Genomic DNA, 18249 nt, shown 5'->3' on the forward strand with positions numbered 1-18249 from the left:
CCCTTTTACTATATAGAATAGAGGCCTGGTGCACAGGTGGGGGCTGGCTGGTTTGCCCTGAAGGGTGTCCTGGATCAGGGTGGGGGTCCCCACTGGGGTGCCTGGCCAGTCTGGCTGAGGGGCTGAGGGCTGTTTTCCCACTGGCAGTTGACTAAAAGCTCCCAACCGCTCCTTGTTTTCTTTCTTTTTTTTTTTTATTCTGGGCCAGCTTTAGCTCTGAGGCCTCGCTGCTGAAAACATGGATACAATGTTGCGGTCCGGGGCTGACTGACAGCCGGTTTTGTTTAGCTTCTTATTTGCAACATAGTAATAGTTGCTTAGAGTTGCAGTTGAGAGTCCGGCAAGTGAGGCGGGGAACGTTGGAGTCTGCAGTCCCTGGAGGAAGCAAGCCTCCCTGCTCGCTTCAGTGCATGGCTGCCGGCCGCCATCTTGGCTGACAGTTAATTTGCATAAGGATACGCTGATTAGCCAATGGGAAGGGTAGCGGTCGTACGCCAATTACCATGTTTCTCTTTTATTAGTGTAGATGAATGCCAGAGAGGCCATTATTACCTTCTTTAATTCAGACTTATTCCTCTGCCCAGAATTAACCTTAACTAGCCACAGGAGAGAGAAAGCAATCTGGGAAGTATACCTGGATAAGCTTGGAAGCTATGTGAATGCTGTGTTATATGTTAGGAAAGAAGGTAGACGTGTTCTGCAATAGCAATTTTTTGAGTTGAGTGTATACTTACAAATACTAGGAAGAAGGAAAGCCAGGTCTGAAGGAACATTCCATGGTAAGAGAAGGGAGCATGTAGGAAGAAATTGCCTTTGTCTGCATTTTTCAATATGTTTTTCTCTGTACTTTACCTGTCTATTTTCTGACCTTTAATCCCTGCCACTAATCAGCTCTGCCAGTAGCAAAAGCTTTATGCCTTTCTTGCCTGCCATGATCACTATCCATGTATTTTTATATTTACTTCCACACAAATGATACCATTTATGAAATTAGATTTATTCATGAAATAAAGCTAACTTTTATTATATTTTTATTCTTCCTTCCAAAGGCACTACTGGGACTCATCAGACAAATCTTTCTGGGAAATGTGGACAACTTGGATTTTCACAGATATGTGGTAAAACTGGAAGTGTGGATTCTGACTTACAATACCTGGGGACAGCTAACAGTTATCAAGATAAAGGTTTCAATTCCAAATTTATTTAAATACAAATGACATATAAATGTTGTGTGGGGTTTTCAAACCTAGCTTGTATGTTATTTTGTATAATCATACTCATCAAAAAAGTTATATTTTAGTAAAAATTTTAATAACATTTAAATAGCTATTACCCCAAAATGATAAATACCATAATCTTTATATAAATACTAGAGGCTGGCCCAATGCACGAAAATGGTGCAATAGTAGACCTTTCTTCCCCAAGCTACCGGCACTGGCTTCCCTCTGACACCTGGGACCCAGGCTTCCGTCAAAGCCCCAGCTTCCTCTGGAAGGACGTCCAGTCTAATTAGCATATTACGCTTTTATTATTATAGATCACTGATTAAAATTAGAGTTTCTACTCATGGTGGAGATGAGCATTTTAATACCAAGTAATTGAATGTAACATTATTCATTAAGGAGTACTGTGTTAGCAGAAGAGAGTTATTTTCCATAACAGTTTTAAATTTTGAGGCTATTTAGAATTTATTATATTCCCTGTTAGGAACCATAACTTCCTGACTAGCTTTCATTTCAGATCTCTTATATGTCTGAAAGATATAGAACAAAAGGAAGATTTCAGGCTGTCAGTCATATGGATTTTGGATTTGAAAATGTTTTTTTTTTCTTCCATGCTAATTAATAGCTTTATCAAGTATTATTTAGAGTTAGGAACAAATCAAATATTTCTAAGAGATATTTTCATTTTTGTTGTACACTTACTAAATTTTTTTGAATGATACCGATGTATGTACTTCTTTCTGTATTTGGTGGTGAAAAGTAATTCTCATTTGAAATTAGTAAAGAGGATTTAGTTAATATAGCACTTATATTTTAACTACCTTTTCCTCCATCCACTCCAAAGGGCCATGTAATTCCATAAAGTTTTCCTTTGTGGTGTTGTTCCCAATAAAATAATTTATCTTTCTTAATAATATAGGTATTTCCTAAATCTTGGCTAGATGCCTTTGGGACTCATAATTAATAGACGCAGAAAGGATTCTCTGTGTTGCTTGGCCTGTTCCTGTTTAGGATATCCCTAAATGGTTACATTACCTTTGAAGGCTACCTTCACTCTCAGTGTTTAATCAGATCTTTGTAGTGCATCTAATTTTCTATAACCTCTCAGAATACCTATTATAGAGCAGTGGCTAAAGAGATACCATGTTCTTCTAAAGTCAAGATTTAGAGAGGAACCAAGATGGCGGCATAGGTAAATACCAGCTCCCACAACCACAACTAAAATACAGAACAACCATCATCCAGAAACACCTGGAAGCTGGCTGAATGGAAATCCTACAACTAGAGAAGTAAATAAAGCACACTGAGACTGGTAGGAGGTGAGGAAGTGCAGAATGGGCTGGTCCAGCATCCATGTGTATCATTTTTTTAACCGGGAGAGAGATCGTCTCTGTGGAGGCCACCCATGAGGAGCAAGGGGTTCCAGCCCCACACCAGAAACCCAGTCCAAGGCCCCAGAGCTGGGAAGAGAAGTCCCTGTAACTATGGGCTGTAAAAACCAGTGCAACTTGGGGCTCAGTGACACTGAGGCTGCTGGAAACCCAGCTGTTCCTCTTAAAAGGCTGATACCACAAACTGAAGTTACAAGGTCCTGCTTCCTCTGAACTCCAGCACCAGGGCAAGGCTCTGGGGGACCCAGACACATACGAGAAGGAACTGGATTGTCTAGCATCGGGGCAAGAACTCAGGGGCAGCTTTCTCTCAGACAGAGTTGCTTGCAAGGATCATTGTTCCTATGCTGGGACCTCCCCGGTAGGTTGCAGGGCTGACTGGTGCCATTTCTTTTTTTTTTTTTTAATATATATTTTATTGATTTTTTACAGAGAGGAAGGGAGAGAGATAAAGAGTTAGAAACATCGATGAGAGAGAAATATCGATCAGCCACCTCCTGCACACCTCCTACTGGGGATGTGCCCACAACCAAGGTACATGCCCTTGACGAGAATCGAACCCGGGACCTTTCAGTCCGCAGGCCAACGCTCTATCCACTGAGCCAAACCAGTTACTGCTGACTGGCGCCATTTCTGTTTGCTCTGCCCTGGAATGGCCTGTTCTTGCTCAGGCTAAAATCTGTCAAACAAGCTGCAGCTGGGTCAGGGAGCTCCAAACCTATCAATTAACCAGTTAACTGCCACAGGTCCAAAACGGAAACCATCCCCACACACTACAATATTTTGAATTTAATTTAAAAAATCAATTTGCAGTGGATATTATAAAAATAAATATATTACAATTCAGGTGTTCTTGAATATTTTCAGTTGAAAATTCTCACGAAAAATTATTTTAAAGTTGGTCAGGGCTGCCACTTAGGGAAAACATTTTTTTTTTTAATTCTTCCAAAGGACATTTTTTTTTTCCTAATATATTTTATTGATTTCTTACAGAGAGGAAGGGAGAGAGATAGAGAGTCAGAAACATCGATGAGAGAGAAACATCAATCAGCTGCCTCCTGCACACCCACCACTGGGGATGTGCCAGCAACCAAGGTACATGCCCTTGACCGGAATCGAACCTGGGACCTTTCAGTCCACAGGCCGACGCTCTATCCACTGAGCCAAACCGGTTAGGGCCCAAAGGACATTTTTAATTATTTTTACGTAGCACATACACAATGGGAAAAAAAAGTATTATTTACACTTAGTTATTATTAAAATTGCCTCAGTGTATGATAAAGTTCAAACACAGTACAACACATAATGGAACATTACATTATTTACAAAAGTATTTGGTTTCTTTTTGCTATTTTGTACCATACTAGTAGAAGAATATACCAAACACCTTTTCCACATAGGTTTTTTTTTTTCCAATCAGCAGATATTCCCCCAAAAAATGTCGTTTATATAATCTGGATGGCAAGTCGGTGGCATAACATTTTCTTTTCTCCGGTTGTGCTAATTTATGTTTTTTAATTAATTGCCTGATTACCTGTAACTGGAAATCACCAAGTGTAATATTGCTAGTTTTTTTGCAGCTGTAGACACACGTAGTGTTTGGGGAAGGTCCGCTGCTTGCATCTATAGACACTTATGGTGTACAAAGGGTAAAGGGCCCAAGACCTGGCACCAGAACCAGCCTGCCTTGCTTCATAGCTGGGCCTCATCTGGGCACTTCCAAACCCGATAAAAAGAGGAGGAATCTGCAGATCTCTCTGTAGCTCCTGCTGGGTGGCCCCAGGCAGTGACTGACTTTGCACCTCCCTGGAGACCCAAGAGCCAGTGTACCCAGTGGTCAGTGTAAGACTATACCAGATTACAACTCTTCACATCCATAAGCAACACACTCAAGGGGCAGATTCAGTGAGCGCCAAAGCCCCTCTGAAGCAAGTCCTGCTCCAAAAGGGTGTCTCCTGCATAGCAGCTCTCCCATTGTAGTCGCAGCTTGTCCTCACAGCCAATTGGCCTGGAGGTCAATTCCTCCCAGTGACACCAACAGCAATCAAGTCTCAACTACAACAAGACTGTGCTCACAGCCCACAAAGGGGTGCACCTAGAGTGCTCAGTTCAGGTGACTGGGAGGCTTAGCCACTGGGCCCTACAAGACACCTACTACACCAGGTGCAATGGGCCACTAGTCTATACTAATAAAAGGGTAATATGCAAATTAACCATCACTCTGCAACAAAGATGGTGGCGCCCATAGCCACAAAGATGGCAGCGCCCATAGCCACAAAGATGGTGGCGCCAGCTGGAACCAGCCAGGGCAAGCGGGATGCTTGGCTTCCTTCGGGCGGGACACTTGGCTTCTTTCGTCGCCCCAGCGACAAAGGAAGCCAAGCCTCCCACAAGCCCCTGCCGGTTGCTCAGGGCCGGCCTCTGGGCGGTGGCTATGGAGCTGGCCCGGAGTGAGCGGGATGCGGCTCCGGCCCAAAGCAAAGGTGGGAGGCGGTGGCCAGAGCGAAGGCCCAGGTCCCAGGTGCCGGAGGGAAGCCAGTGCTGGCAGCCACGGGAAGGAAGGCCTATTCTTGCACGAATCTTCATGCATCAGGCCTCTAGTCATTTAGAATTGAAAGTCAGATAAAGAGCTTCACAGCCAAGAAAAGGTTAAAGGAGTTCATCACCACCAAATCAGTATTATATGAAATATTGAAAGGTATTCTTTAAGAAGAAGAAAAAGAAAAAGATCAAAATATGAACAACAAAATGGCAACAAATATATACCTATCAATAATTGAATCTAAAAATCAAAATAAACAAATAAGAAATCTAATGAACAGAATAAAATGGTGAATAAAATAGAATCAGAGGCATGGAAATGAAAAGATTCTCAGAGGGAAGGGCAGTGGAGGTGCGGGAAGAGATTAAACAAAGATTTTATGTGCATATATGCATTACGTAGGGGCACAGATAATGGGGTGGAGAAGGCCTGGGGTGGGGTGGGAACCAGGTGGAAGGGGGCAATGAGGGTGAAAAAGAGGGACATCTGTAATCTCAACAATAAAGATTTTTAAAAAAGAAAGTCAAGATTTAACTTATTAGTAAGTTATACATTAAAAATTTTGTCAAGACCACCACCTTCTCAGCTAACATTCTCCATGGTATTTCTGAAGGGCCCAGAGTATGAATGCCAAATGCCAAATCATCTAGAAGTTCCCATCCCAATTTTAAATGCTGCAGTGAACCACACTAAATGTTGGAAGTGTTGGTATCTTTTGTTGCAAACATTGGATCTCTCTATGTGTATAAAGAAATCTGATGTTTGATTTCTTTGTAAGAAATATACAGAGTGTCCTTCCCAAAATTATACACACTTTAACAGCTGATCGCTCAATTTTGAAAATGAAATGTGTTTTAATAAAATTGCCTTTGTAATTATTAAAAGTGTATGTACACATTAATGGGGAATACCTTATACTTAAATCTCTTAAAAAAGGAATATATAATTAGACCCTGGCATGGAAGCATCAGAATCTATTAATAGAGCACTTAATTGAAATCAGGAAATAAAGTTTTCGTTCTATATATAAATTTTTGACCACTGTAGCCCATTTTCCACCCAAATAAGATTTAGGTAGTAGCAGAGGTTCTAACCTTGTCAAATATGAATTAAAAGTAAATAATACATATTGCTTAAGTCTTCAGAAGAATGTTGTATTTGTTAGTATACATAAGCTAGGTCTTTTGTCATGGAAAGTATTCCAAAAAAATATTGAAGGAAAATTTAAGGGAACCCCTAAAAGGTACAAGTAGATTTTTATATTAGCTGAGGAGTAAAATGAAAAAGTCAATAAAAGGCAAGAAAAAACGTAATAAAGAAGAAGCACAAAATAAGACGGTTGAAGTAAACCATATCAGCAGTTGCTATAAAGATAAATGGACAGAGTGGACATTTAAATAACAGAGATGATTAGATTTTTAAAATTTAAAAGCTAGGTTACACCCAAAATAGATCAAAATAGAATTGGAGAAAGTAAAGCATGCAAAACATGTAGTAGTCCCTCTTATTCACAGTTGTGATTTCTGCGGTTTCAGTTACCTCACAGTTAACCTAGATCCAGAAATACTAAATGGAAATAATAAATTTATTTATTTTACCCAGAAATAAATGATTTATAAGTTTTAAACTATGTACTGTTCTGAGTAGTGCAATGAAATCTCTCTCTCACTTGTCCCACTCAGGACATGAATCATTTCTGTGTCCAATGTATCCACTCTGTATACACTACCCAGATCAACTGTTGCGGCATTGCAGGGTTTGTATTCAAGTAATCCATATATTACTTAATAGTGGTCCCAAAGCACAAGAGTAGTGATGCTGGCAATTCAGATATGCCTTAGAGAAGCCGTAAATTGCTTTCTTTAAGTGAAAAGTTGAGTACAGTACAATAGGATGTTTGAGAGAGAGACCACATTCAATTCATGTAACTTTTATTACAGTACATTGTTATAATTGTTCTACATCACTACTCCTAATGTTCTTTTTATTAGTAGTTATTGTTAATTTCTTACTCTGCCTAATTTATAAATTAAACTATATTCTAGATACTATGTACAGGAAAAACATAGTATATATAGTGTTTGATAATATCCAGGGTTTCAAGCATCCACTGGGGGTCTTGGAACCTATCCCCCGTGATAAGGAAGTAACTACTACACTAGACAAATACTCAAAGCAAGTATAAAAATATTGATATTAAGGAAAATATACACACTAAAGCTAAAAACACTTTTAGGGCTAAAGAGGATCATTATAATGAAAAAAGAATAGTTCACTAAGCAGATAAGACTTTTGAAAAAGTGTGTGTGTGTTACATGTATGTGTGAGTGTCTACATATGTAATTTGACAAAATTACAAGGAAAAAAATTAAATCTACAAATGTTAGTAGAAAATTTGAATAGGATAAAGAATTTTGGAATTAGATGATACATAATATTTGAACAACACAATAACTTTGTCACAGTTATCTCAGAAATATAAAAACTGAACAGATGTATAATCATTAAAGGAATTTTTATTTAAAATTGTAACCACAGAAACAAAATATCCCAGGCACTGATGGTTTTCCTTGTATTCTGTGAAACCTTCAAGGCAGAGGTAAACCCTATCTTAGACAAACTAAAAGAATTAAGGAAGAAAGAAGGCTCCCTAATTCATTTTATGAAATAAATATAACCTTAATACCATGACCAGGTAAGGTCAATGAATAAAGCAAAATAAATGGTGATCCAGTTTCACTTTTATGAAAGTTAAAGTCCTAAATAAAGTGCTAGCAAACCAGATCTACATATTGGCTGTCGATGTGTTTTTAAAATTTGTATGTTACATATTATGCCTAAGTAGATGTTTTCAGAAAAACCTGTAATTGAACCTTATCACATATAACAGGAGAAAAACTATATAATTGTGTCAATAGATGCAGTAAAAGCAATTGATGAAAAATCAACATCCATGCATACTTACAAACCCATAACTAAGAATAATTTTCTTAACCTGAACAGATACCTGTTAATACCAATAGCAAATATACTTAGTGGTAAAATATTAGAATTGACTTTAAAGTCAAGAACAGACCCAAATGCTCAGTTAACTACTGCTAGTGAGCATTTATTATTAATTCCTTTAATATTTATTGAGACCAGACACTGTTCTAGGATCTAAAGATCAAAATCTAGTAGAGGAGAAGATAATAAGAATGAAAGTAAGTGCTAAGAAGAAAAATAAGACAGCATGAGGGCATAGAATGTGACAGGAAAGGCCTCTCTGAAGTGATAACATTTAAACAAACTTAAATGAAGTGAAGCTGTGAACCACATAGATATTTGGAGAAAGAACATTCCAGTCAGAGAGAACAACTAAGTACAAATGCTATGAAGTAGGGTCATATTTGGCCTTGTTGGAGGAATAAATAGCAAGGAACTCAGTGGAATGATCAGTGGGGAGAATAATTATAGGTGATAACATTTGGCCTTGTAGGGCATGGTAAGGATTTGGGATTATATTCTGAGTGGGTTGGGAAGTCATTGGAGGTTTTTGAGAAGAGAAATCGCATTATTTGACTTCCTTTTTAAAGGATCAGAGCTGCTGTGTAGAGACTAGCCTTGGCAGGAGTGGGGGCGGATACAAAGCAAATGAGTTAGGAAGTGATGGCAATAGTAAAGGTAAGAGATGATGATATGGCTTGTTTTAGAGGAAGCAATGAAAGTGATGAAAAATTGTTAGATTCTGATATCCAGCATGGTTGTAAAGTTTAGAAACATTAGTAATTTTATTTTACATATATAGTAATATAATATGAACAAGCCATTTATTCTGTATTCACTCAAGTTTCCAGATTTAGTGATCATTCTGTATCACTAATTTGGAGCCAATGAGATTTGTTAATGGATTAAATCTGAAGTTGAAGAGAAGAGTCAAGGATGAGTCCAACACTGTTGGTCTAAGCAACTTGAAGTAGAGCTACTATTTACCAAGAGGAGGAAGATGAGGAGAAACAGATTTGACTGGGAAATCAAGAGTTTTTGTTATAGATATGTAATGTTTGGGACATCTGTCTCTTCAGCGATGTCGAGTGGCATTTTGATGCTGAGTCTGGAGTGTAAGGGAAAATCAGTCCTAAAAATTTGGGAGTCGTTATAATATCTATCTAGGGAATACCTAGCTCAAAATTAAAAATATAAAATTTGAAGAGGAAGAAACAAAAATTGGCATTGTTACAGGTAATACATGGTACAGTGTAATGGTTTAGAGCACAAGCTTGGGAGCCAGAATGCCTGGGTTAATATCTCAGTTTTATAATTTCCTAATGTATGACCTTTAGTTATTTACTTATTATCCCCTTTGTACATTTTTTTAATCTGTAAAATAAGAATAATACCTATTCCCACAGGATTGTTGTAAGGATTAAATTAGTTAATACATGGAAAGTGTTTAGAATACCACATGGCATATAGTAAGAGCTCAATAAACATTAGCTCATCATTATTATCATTATAGTCACCATTATTATTATAATCATTATTAGATTACATAGACTATTCAAAAGGATATACAGAAAACTATTAAAATATTAAATAACTTAACAAGTTTGCCAGGTATAATACTAGAATGTTAAGCTAAATAAAGTTCCTGAATACCAGCAACTTTTAGAAAAATGTAGTTTTTAAGAAATTATAGCATGAACAATATTTGTAAATATATGGATATCTAACAAAGATTTGCATGTCCTTTATTTTAATAGCTAAAATACTTTTTTGAGAGACGTGAAAGAAAATCTGAATAAACTAAGATCCCATATATAAATAGGTATATTTATTTATTTACATAAATATATTAATTAATACATGTAAATAAATTTATGTAAATAAATAAATATGTATTTTTTAATCCTCACCCAAGGATATATTCTTACTGATTTTTTTTTTAGAGAGAGAGAGAAACATCAATGTGATAGAGATACATTGATTGGTTTCCTCCTATCAACACAGCCTTTTGGTGTTCAGGACAATCCTATAACCAACTGAGTTACATGGCCAAGGCTAAAAGATCCTATATTTTTAAACAGGGAGACTCAATATCAGGAAAATGACACTTATTCCCAGATTAATCTGTAAATTAAATGTCATTTCAACCAAAGTCCCAACAGAATCTTTTATGGAGACTGACAAGCTGATCCTGAAATTCATATGACAGAATGGAGGGTCAAGAATGGCCTAGGCCAGGGGTGGGCAACCTTTTTGTGAGTGTGTGCCAAAACCAGCAAAATCTCTGACTCAAAATTCTTCTGCATGCCAACCCTAATTTTTTGAGAACATGTTACGCCTACTTGATATCTCTTAAGGTGTACATATGTGAAGAACCTTGAAGAAATAATAAAATTCATTCGAGTGACAAAAACACAGTATATGATGATGAAAAATACATTTAATTTTTAATGTATACATGTACACTGATAGTCCGACAGAAAACTTTATGACTCCGTTTGATATTATCAGTGGGACTTTTGCTGCTGCATTACTGATGACAGAGATTTTCCATCAGGTTTCTATTTCGTGACCTTCAGAGATATGCACGAGCTACTACTTTCATCCGTCAGGCTACTCCTATTAAGAAACTTAACAAAATTCATCACTGAGAACAAAGATTCACAAGCATATGTGGATGAAAACATGGAGAGTAACGCTGTTGCAAAGTTTTTTAAACAGAAAAAATTTTCTGGAATGGCATTCCAAGTCCTCAATAGTTTGTTTTCGACACTTCTCTCTGGTACTCCAGTCTCTAATCACTTTTTTTCAATGTTTTCCAAGTCAACTCTAAGGTCAATAAATTTCTGCTTCCAAATTGAGCTACTCTGAAATTCAATCAACTGCATTTCAAAGTCAGCCATGTCTATCCATGAAAACATTTGTAAGTTTAGTTCCTCCAGTTTCATGCTGTCTGGAAACCTCATGAATTTTGCTGTCTCTTCCAGTTCTCTGAATTTCGCAAATCTTGAGAACTGCTCAATAGTGACTCGATGATGTTTAAAAACAGCTTTTGAAGGCTTTGACAGTCTGTTCTGTCATCTTTTGGGAGGTCTTCCATGTGCCTCTTGAGATTTGGGAAATATCTAAATCTCTCACCATCCACATCCCTCTTAAAGACTTCCAGTTTCTTTTCAAAAGCCTTTATGTAACCAAACATAACATCAAGTGTCTTGCCAGTTCCTTGTAATTTAACATTTAAGTCATTCAAATGTTCACAAAAATTGTAAATGGAAGATTATAAGAGAGGGTTTTGAGTGCCAGCAAAAGTTACTGGCGTGCCCTAACCGATTTGACTCAATGGATAGAGCGTCGGCCTACGAACTCGAGGGTCCCAGGTTCAATGGCATGTACCTTGGTTGCAGGCACATACCCAGTAGGGAGTGTGCAGGAGGCAGCTGATCGATGTTTCTAACTCTCTATCCCTCTCCCTCTCTGTAAGAAATCAATAAAATATATTTTAAAAAAAAAAGTTACTGGCGTGCCATGTTTGGCACGTGTGCCAGGGGTTGCCCACCCCTGGCCTAGATAATTCTAAAGTAGACCAAAATGGAAGGGAATTTATCCTATCAACTCGATTACAAATAATATATTGTAATAGGTACACATAAATAGATTAATGGAACCAATAAGAAGCATCTAAGAATAGACTCAAATAATATATAGATGTGTAGATAAAAGGGAAAGAATGGATAGCTCAAAAAGTGGCACTGGAAAAATTGCATTATCTATATAAAAAAATGTTAATTAGATCTTTACCTCACACTGTACAAAAATGTAAATGCCAGATGGAATAAAAACCTTAATGTGAAAAGCAAAAATCTTAAATCTTAAAACTCTTAGAAGGTATGTATGTCTGTGTGTGTGTGTATATATATATATATCATATTCTCTCTTTTATTTATTTTTTGTTTATTTCATTGGTTTCAAAGTTTAGTGGGAATAACATTTTTTTTTGTTTTATTATAGTGTATGCTAGCCTAAATTTTGGCAGTAAGACACAGCCAACATTTGGTAACCAAACAGAATGTATTTCATCATACTCTGGTCCAAATCCAAGCCCAGGAGCCTTCATCCTTCCATCCTATCCTCTCTCATCTCGAACTAGCCCAAAACACACATCTCTTACTGTGTCTCCAAAGAAGTCTCAAGATAATTCTGTTAATTTCTCAAATTCCTGGCCTCTTAAAAGCTTTGAAGGACTATCAAAGCCAAGTCCTCAAAAAAAGCTTGTCAGCCAAAAATCATCTGGCTCAACAGGAAGAAATGATGGTAAAAATTAATATTTTTTCAAATTCATTTGCATGTTTGATTATATTTTAAAATTATGTTGTTAGATCTTTAAAAGCTTGTAAATTACATTTTTCTGTGCATTAGTAAATATTTAAGAAAATAACCATATGTTAATTAGATCAAATGTGTAATATAAAATTCAGTTGAAATTGTGAATTGCTTTTTTCTTCTATTGCCACTTCAAAATCCTTTTCAGAACTAGGTAAACAATAATGCTTTATAATGGACATGAACATGAACAGCCTGAGAAGCTACTAAAAATTTTAGCTTTACAAATATAAAATGTCATTCATAATGTCATTCATGTTTACTATAATATCTATTCATCATTCAACATTTATTGAATATTTAATACTAGAGGCCCAGTGCATGAGATTCGTGCACTGGAGAGGGGGAGGGGGAGTCCCTCAGCCCAGCCTGCTCCTTCTCGCAGTTCAGGAGCGCTCAGGGGATTTCCAACTGATGGCTTAGCTAAGCCGTAAGTCAGACATCCTTAATGCTGCTGTGGAGTCAGAAGAGGCTCCTGCCACTGCCACTGCACTTGCCAGCCTTGAGCCCAGCTCCTGGCTGAGCAGTGCTCCCCCTGTGGGAGTGCACTGACCACCAGGGGGAAGCTCCTGCATTGAGCATCTGCCCCCTGGTGGTCAGTGAGCATCATAGCAACCAGTCGTTCTGCCATTCAGTCAATTTGCATATTAGCCTTTTATTATATAGGATATGTTAAAATTATTTTAATGGGTTTTCTATTTATTTTTAACAAAATATTTTTTTCTTGCCTGGCCAGAATGGCTCAGTTGGTTGAGCATCATCCTATGCATCAAAAGGTTGCCGATTGATTACCGGTTAGGACATATACCTGGGTTGCTGGTTTGATCCCCAGTTGGGGTACATACTGAAGGCAGCTGATGAGTGTTTTTCTCTCACATCCATGTTTCTCTCTCTCTTTCCCCCTTCCTCTGTCTAAACATGTCCTCAGATGAGAATTAAAATATTCTTTTAGTTATGAAATTAGCATATAAGTTTATTCAAGACAGATTCAGTCTCAAAATAAAATGTCTGTTAAAGGCAACCCCCTTATCCCACAGGCTTTCCTATCCGCAGCGCCTGAGGTAAGATATTTCACCTTTAAACTATCCCACAATGCTAATGTTCCAGTTTATAAATATAAGGTCACTTTAACTTATAGTGAATTTTATCACTTTCTGTTAGCACTAAACCTTCATTTCCTTGTATTAATTTCTTTCTGAATTTGTCTTTCCTACAAGATCAAATATTATTGAAAGCTGAGGCATTATTCAACTTGTTCTCTCCAGTGACCAGTATTTCTGTTTTGCATATGGTAGTCCTTCAAATGTTGCTTATGTAATTAAATCAAACAAAAAAAGTAGCTCTTCTGCCTTATTATGGACTTTACTATACAAATACTGGCCATGGTGATGTATATGAAGATAGAAATTTAACTTGGTATGTCATATTTTTATTTTTATAAACAAATCATGTTTAAATATATCTGTTGGCTCCTTTTTTTATAATTTTTTAAAATATGTTTTTATTGATTTCAGAGAGAGAAAGGGAGGAAAGAGATAAAAACATCAATGATGACTGAAAGATCATTGATCGGCTGCCTCCTGAACACTCCCTACTAGGGATTGAGCCTGAAATCTGGGCATGTGCTCTGACCAAGAATCAAACAGTGACCTCCTGGTTTATGTGTTGACGCTCAACCACTGAGCTACACCAGCTGGGTGAAGTGGCTCATTTTTGTTATATTTGTTTAGGAGACAATGATACTTTTATCTCATTTTAAGTAGTAATCTATTTCTAATAAAAGATATTGTGCTTTTTAATTTTAAAACACTGTATTCCAGGCATTTGTGATTTAAACTTCCACTTCTCTGAACATTTTTTTTAAAAGTAAAATATGCATTTTTCATGCAGGGGAAAATTCTCAAGAAAAACCTCCAGTTCAACTCACACCTGCCTTGGTGAGATCATCTTCCCGACGAGGCCTGAATGGGACCAAGCCTGTTCCTCCCATACCAAGGGGAATCAGCCTTTTGCCTGATAAAACCGATTTAAGCACAGTGGGACCCAAAAAGAAAGAGCCTAATGATATTTGGAAAAGTGAAAATGATAGTGTTAAAATTGATCTTTCAGAATTAAATATCAAGGACAAAGATTTGGATCAAGAAGAGGTTAGAACCAAATACCATTTTTAATTTTTAAATGTTTGTGATTTTCTATAATATAATAGTTTTATCTAAGGAAAAATCAAGTAGTTTTTAATCCCATAACATGTTTTCTTGCTTATAAAAATATTTCATGTTCATTATAGAAAACGTAGAAATTTTAGTGAAGTACTAGGAAGAAAATTCATCACACCAAATCCTAATGCCCAGAATAATTAACTGTTAACACTAATGTGTTTTCCTTTAAGTATTCCTTCTATGCATATATTATTACTTTTTAAATTAAAAATAAGAATAATATAGCAATATACTCTTGCACTAACCCCTCCCAAATGAACAATTTGTCATATTTGTTTTCATTTTTAAATAAATGAAACATAATATAGTTTCCTCTCCATTCTTGAGCATGTCCCTTGTCCATATATGTGCATCATTACTTATCTTTTTTTTAAAATATATTTTATTGATTTTTACAGAGAGGAAGGGAGAGGAGTAGAGAATCAGAAACTTCGATGAGAGAGAAACATCAATCAGCTGCCTCTTGCACACTCCCCACTGGGGATGTGCCCACAACCAAGGTACATGCCCTTGACTGGAATCGAACCTGGGACCCTTGAGTCCGCAGACCGACACTCCATCCACTGAGCCAAACCAGCCAGGGCCATTACTTATCTTTATGAAATTAAGATCATATTGGATACTCATCTTTGAATGCTAGGTTATTCCATTTAAATTATACAAATGTATTGTCAAAATGATAACTCTGTACATATTAATATGCCAGATAAAGAATGTGGCTGTTATATTACTTTGGATTCAGAGCACAGCTTTTATAAATGCTTTCTTTTTATCATTTGTTTGCCTGACTTTAGGTTTAAAAAGTGTTTTACATTAAATATGTAAACTGAAACACTAGATGTTGATATTATGGGGTCTTTTTTAGCTGATTTTAAAGCTGTAAGCATCATGCACAGATCACTTGCTCAATTAAATAAATATTGATGCATACTTATTTTCAAAGCATTTCTTTAGCATTAAGCATGTGTAAAACTAATAAAGTGCCAAAATTGGTTCTTAATGAGTTAGTCATTCCAAATTCTAACTACTTGTAAAAATCTTTCCTGGTTTTTTTTATTTCAGTGGTACTTGGAAGGGGATTTATTTAAGAAAACAAACTTATAGAAAAGGCATTTACCTACATAATTTATAAATTTCATCTGATTATACATTTTGTATTGATTTTACAGTAACTTAAAATAGGCCTTTTTCTTTCAGTGGATAATTGAAAGGGTAATTTTTAAAATATAATTATTAGTAAATGTAAGAGGATAGTACTCTTTTTAGATATTCAATCTTTCAAAGATTTACTAAGGAAGTGGCATCCTATTGAATCAACCATTATAATTGTTATAATCAAAATATAAACAAAGCACAGTTATGTATATTTCTGTGTTCCTTAATTTGTTCAGATTTCTATTCCCAACCTTAATGTATTAGTTTCAGATAATGATTTCTACTCTGCATTTCTAGAAATACTTGGCTTCAGAAGTTAAATAAAATGATCTATTATTTTCTGAATTCTAACACTGGCAGGCTGGATGTGAACTTTAAATTTTAAAAAATGGATTACTTTTTGCTAATCTCATAGAACATCTAAATAGTCACATAAGCACACAGTTAAGATTAGCTGGATCTCTGTGACTTTAACCCACTCCACTGTCCACCATCTAATTCAGTGATTCATTTATTAATCTTTGTGCCCAGTGCTGGAAATACCATGGTAAATAATAAGATCCTTCTCTTACAGGGTTTATAAAATAGTGGGTTATTTATAAATACCTAAGTGATGAAATCTATATTTATACTATGTGCAGCCCTGGCTGGTTTGGCTCAGCGGATGGAGCATCGGCCTGCAGACTGAAGAGTCCCAGGTTCGATTCCAGCCAAGGGCACATGCCCCAGTTGCGGGCTCAATCCCTGATGGGGGTTGTGCAGGTCGCAGCCAATCAATGATTCTCTCTCATCATTGATATTTCTATCTCTCTTTCCCTTTCCCTTCCTCTCTGAAATCAATAAATATATATTAAAAAAATACTATGTGCAGATATGTTAACATCCATCTTGTTACTACTGGATTAAAGAAGAGTGGCTAGCTAGATATAGTTAATGGGGAAAAATAGATACAGTTAATGGATTTTAAAATCTAAGGATAACTTTTAGTAATATAATTATTTTGTAAAGTTGATTGCTTTTATTTTTTCTTAGATGCAGAGCTCTCTTAGGTCCCTTCGTAACAGTGCAGCTAAGAAAAGAGCAAAACTGAATGGCAGTACTTCAGATCTTGAAAGCCCTGATTCTGCAATGAAGCTCGACTTGACTATGGACTCCCCATCTCGATCTTCCTCTCCAAACATCAGCTCTTATAGTGAAAGTGGAGTTTACAGCCAGGAATCATTGACTTCTTCTCTGTCTACAACTCCCCAGGGGAATAGAATGATGTATTTTATGTTTTAAGTTGATATTTGAATGCTAATCTGTAGTTTATAGTCTAAAGCCTTAATATCATATTTGGAAAAAAAAACCCTTTAAAGCAATTTTCTAATTTTAAAAATGTTGAAATACATTTAAAAGACAATGGAAAAGTTTACATATCTTACTTTGCTTGACGTTGGTTTGGGATGGGGGTGGAGAGAGAGAACACAACCTCAGCTCTAATCTAGAGCACCTAAATTAGTATGTATAAAGTCTGTTCCCCCAGCATCAGTTTTTCGTTTACCTATCTAAGATTTATCTCAATATTTCTTGTTCCTTAGCTCTTTTCTGGATCACTGCTCTTTGGCAATTGACCTATAGCTGATATTACTGCTTTCATTTTAAATTCAGTACCAATTTCCTCTAATTTATGGATAAACTCCATTTAGCTGCTACCTTACTATTATGTTTTGTTATTCCATTATTTTGTAGGAACTTAGGATTTCATGCCATAGCTTTCCCAGCCCTCTTAGAAGTCTTCTTAAAACAATAATGTTAGAATTAGAGTCCTAGCCATCTATTTTTCAGCATAGCAATTTGACAAATTTTTTTAGATTACCTCAGTAAACTCTAAGTTTTAAACGGTGATCCCATCTTGATTTTTGAGATCTCTGTGACTCTATTCTAGGATTTTAGGGAGTCCTATCTTTTTTATTTTAGACAAAAATCTAAGAGTAAAATTGCTTGATTATAGCGTTGATGTACATTTAACTTTTACTAGTAAATTGCTTGTGCAATTTTGCACTCCCAGAAGCAATGTATGAGAGTTCCAGTTTTCTTATATACTTAACAGTTAATGTTGTCAGTCTTTTTAATTTTATTTTATGAGAGTTCCAGTTTTCTTATATACTTAACAGTTAATGTTGTCAGTCTTTTTAATTTTATTTTCCTTTGATTTCAACCTGAACCATGTTTATATACAGCTATTACAAGTAAATAATTTTTAAAGTAAATATTTAAAATTAATATTATTTTCACTTAAATGAGCTAGAACCACAATAATTTAGGTAAATATAGATTGTGTAATCCAGTGGTCGGCAAACTGCGGCTCGTGA

At 36.2% G+C, this 18249-nt stretch overlaps 1 protein-coding gene across 1 annotated transcript in view; it reads left to right on the forward strand.

Annotated features, from left to right (window-relative positions):
• TOGARAM1 (TOG array regulator of axonemal microtubules 1) overlaps positions 1 to 18249 on the forward strand; it is a 112848-nt gene that overhangs the window by 27327 nt on the left and 67272 nt on the right. Inside the window, exons 4-7 of the mRNA XM_023755591.1 lie at positions 1050 to 1184; positions 12150 to 12452; positions 14412 to 14668; positions 16928 to 17160. Of these exons, the coding sequence (XP_023611359.1) occupies positions 1050 to 1184; positions 12150 to 12452; positions 14412 to 14668; positions 16928 to 17160 (928 nt within the window). The remainder of the gene's footprint in view (positions 1 to 1049; positions 1185 to 12149; positions 12453 to 14411; positions 14669 to 16927; positions 17161 to 18249) is intronic.

The sequence above is a fragment of the Myotis lucifugus genome, unplaced genomic scaffold (genome assembly GCF_000147115.1).
Source record: "Myotis lucifugus unplaced genomic scaffold, Myoluc2.0 scaffold_81, whole genome shotgun sequence".
Taxonomy (NCBI): domain Eukaryota; kingdom Metazoa; phylum Chordata; class Mammalia; order Chiroptera; family Vespertilionidae; genus Myotis; species Myotis lucifugus.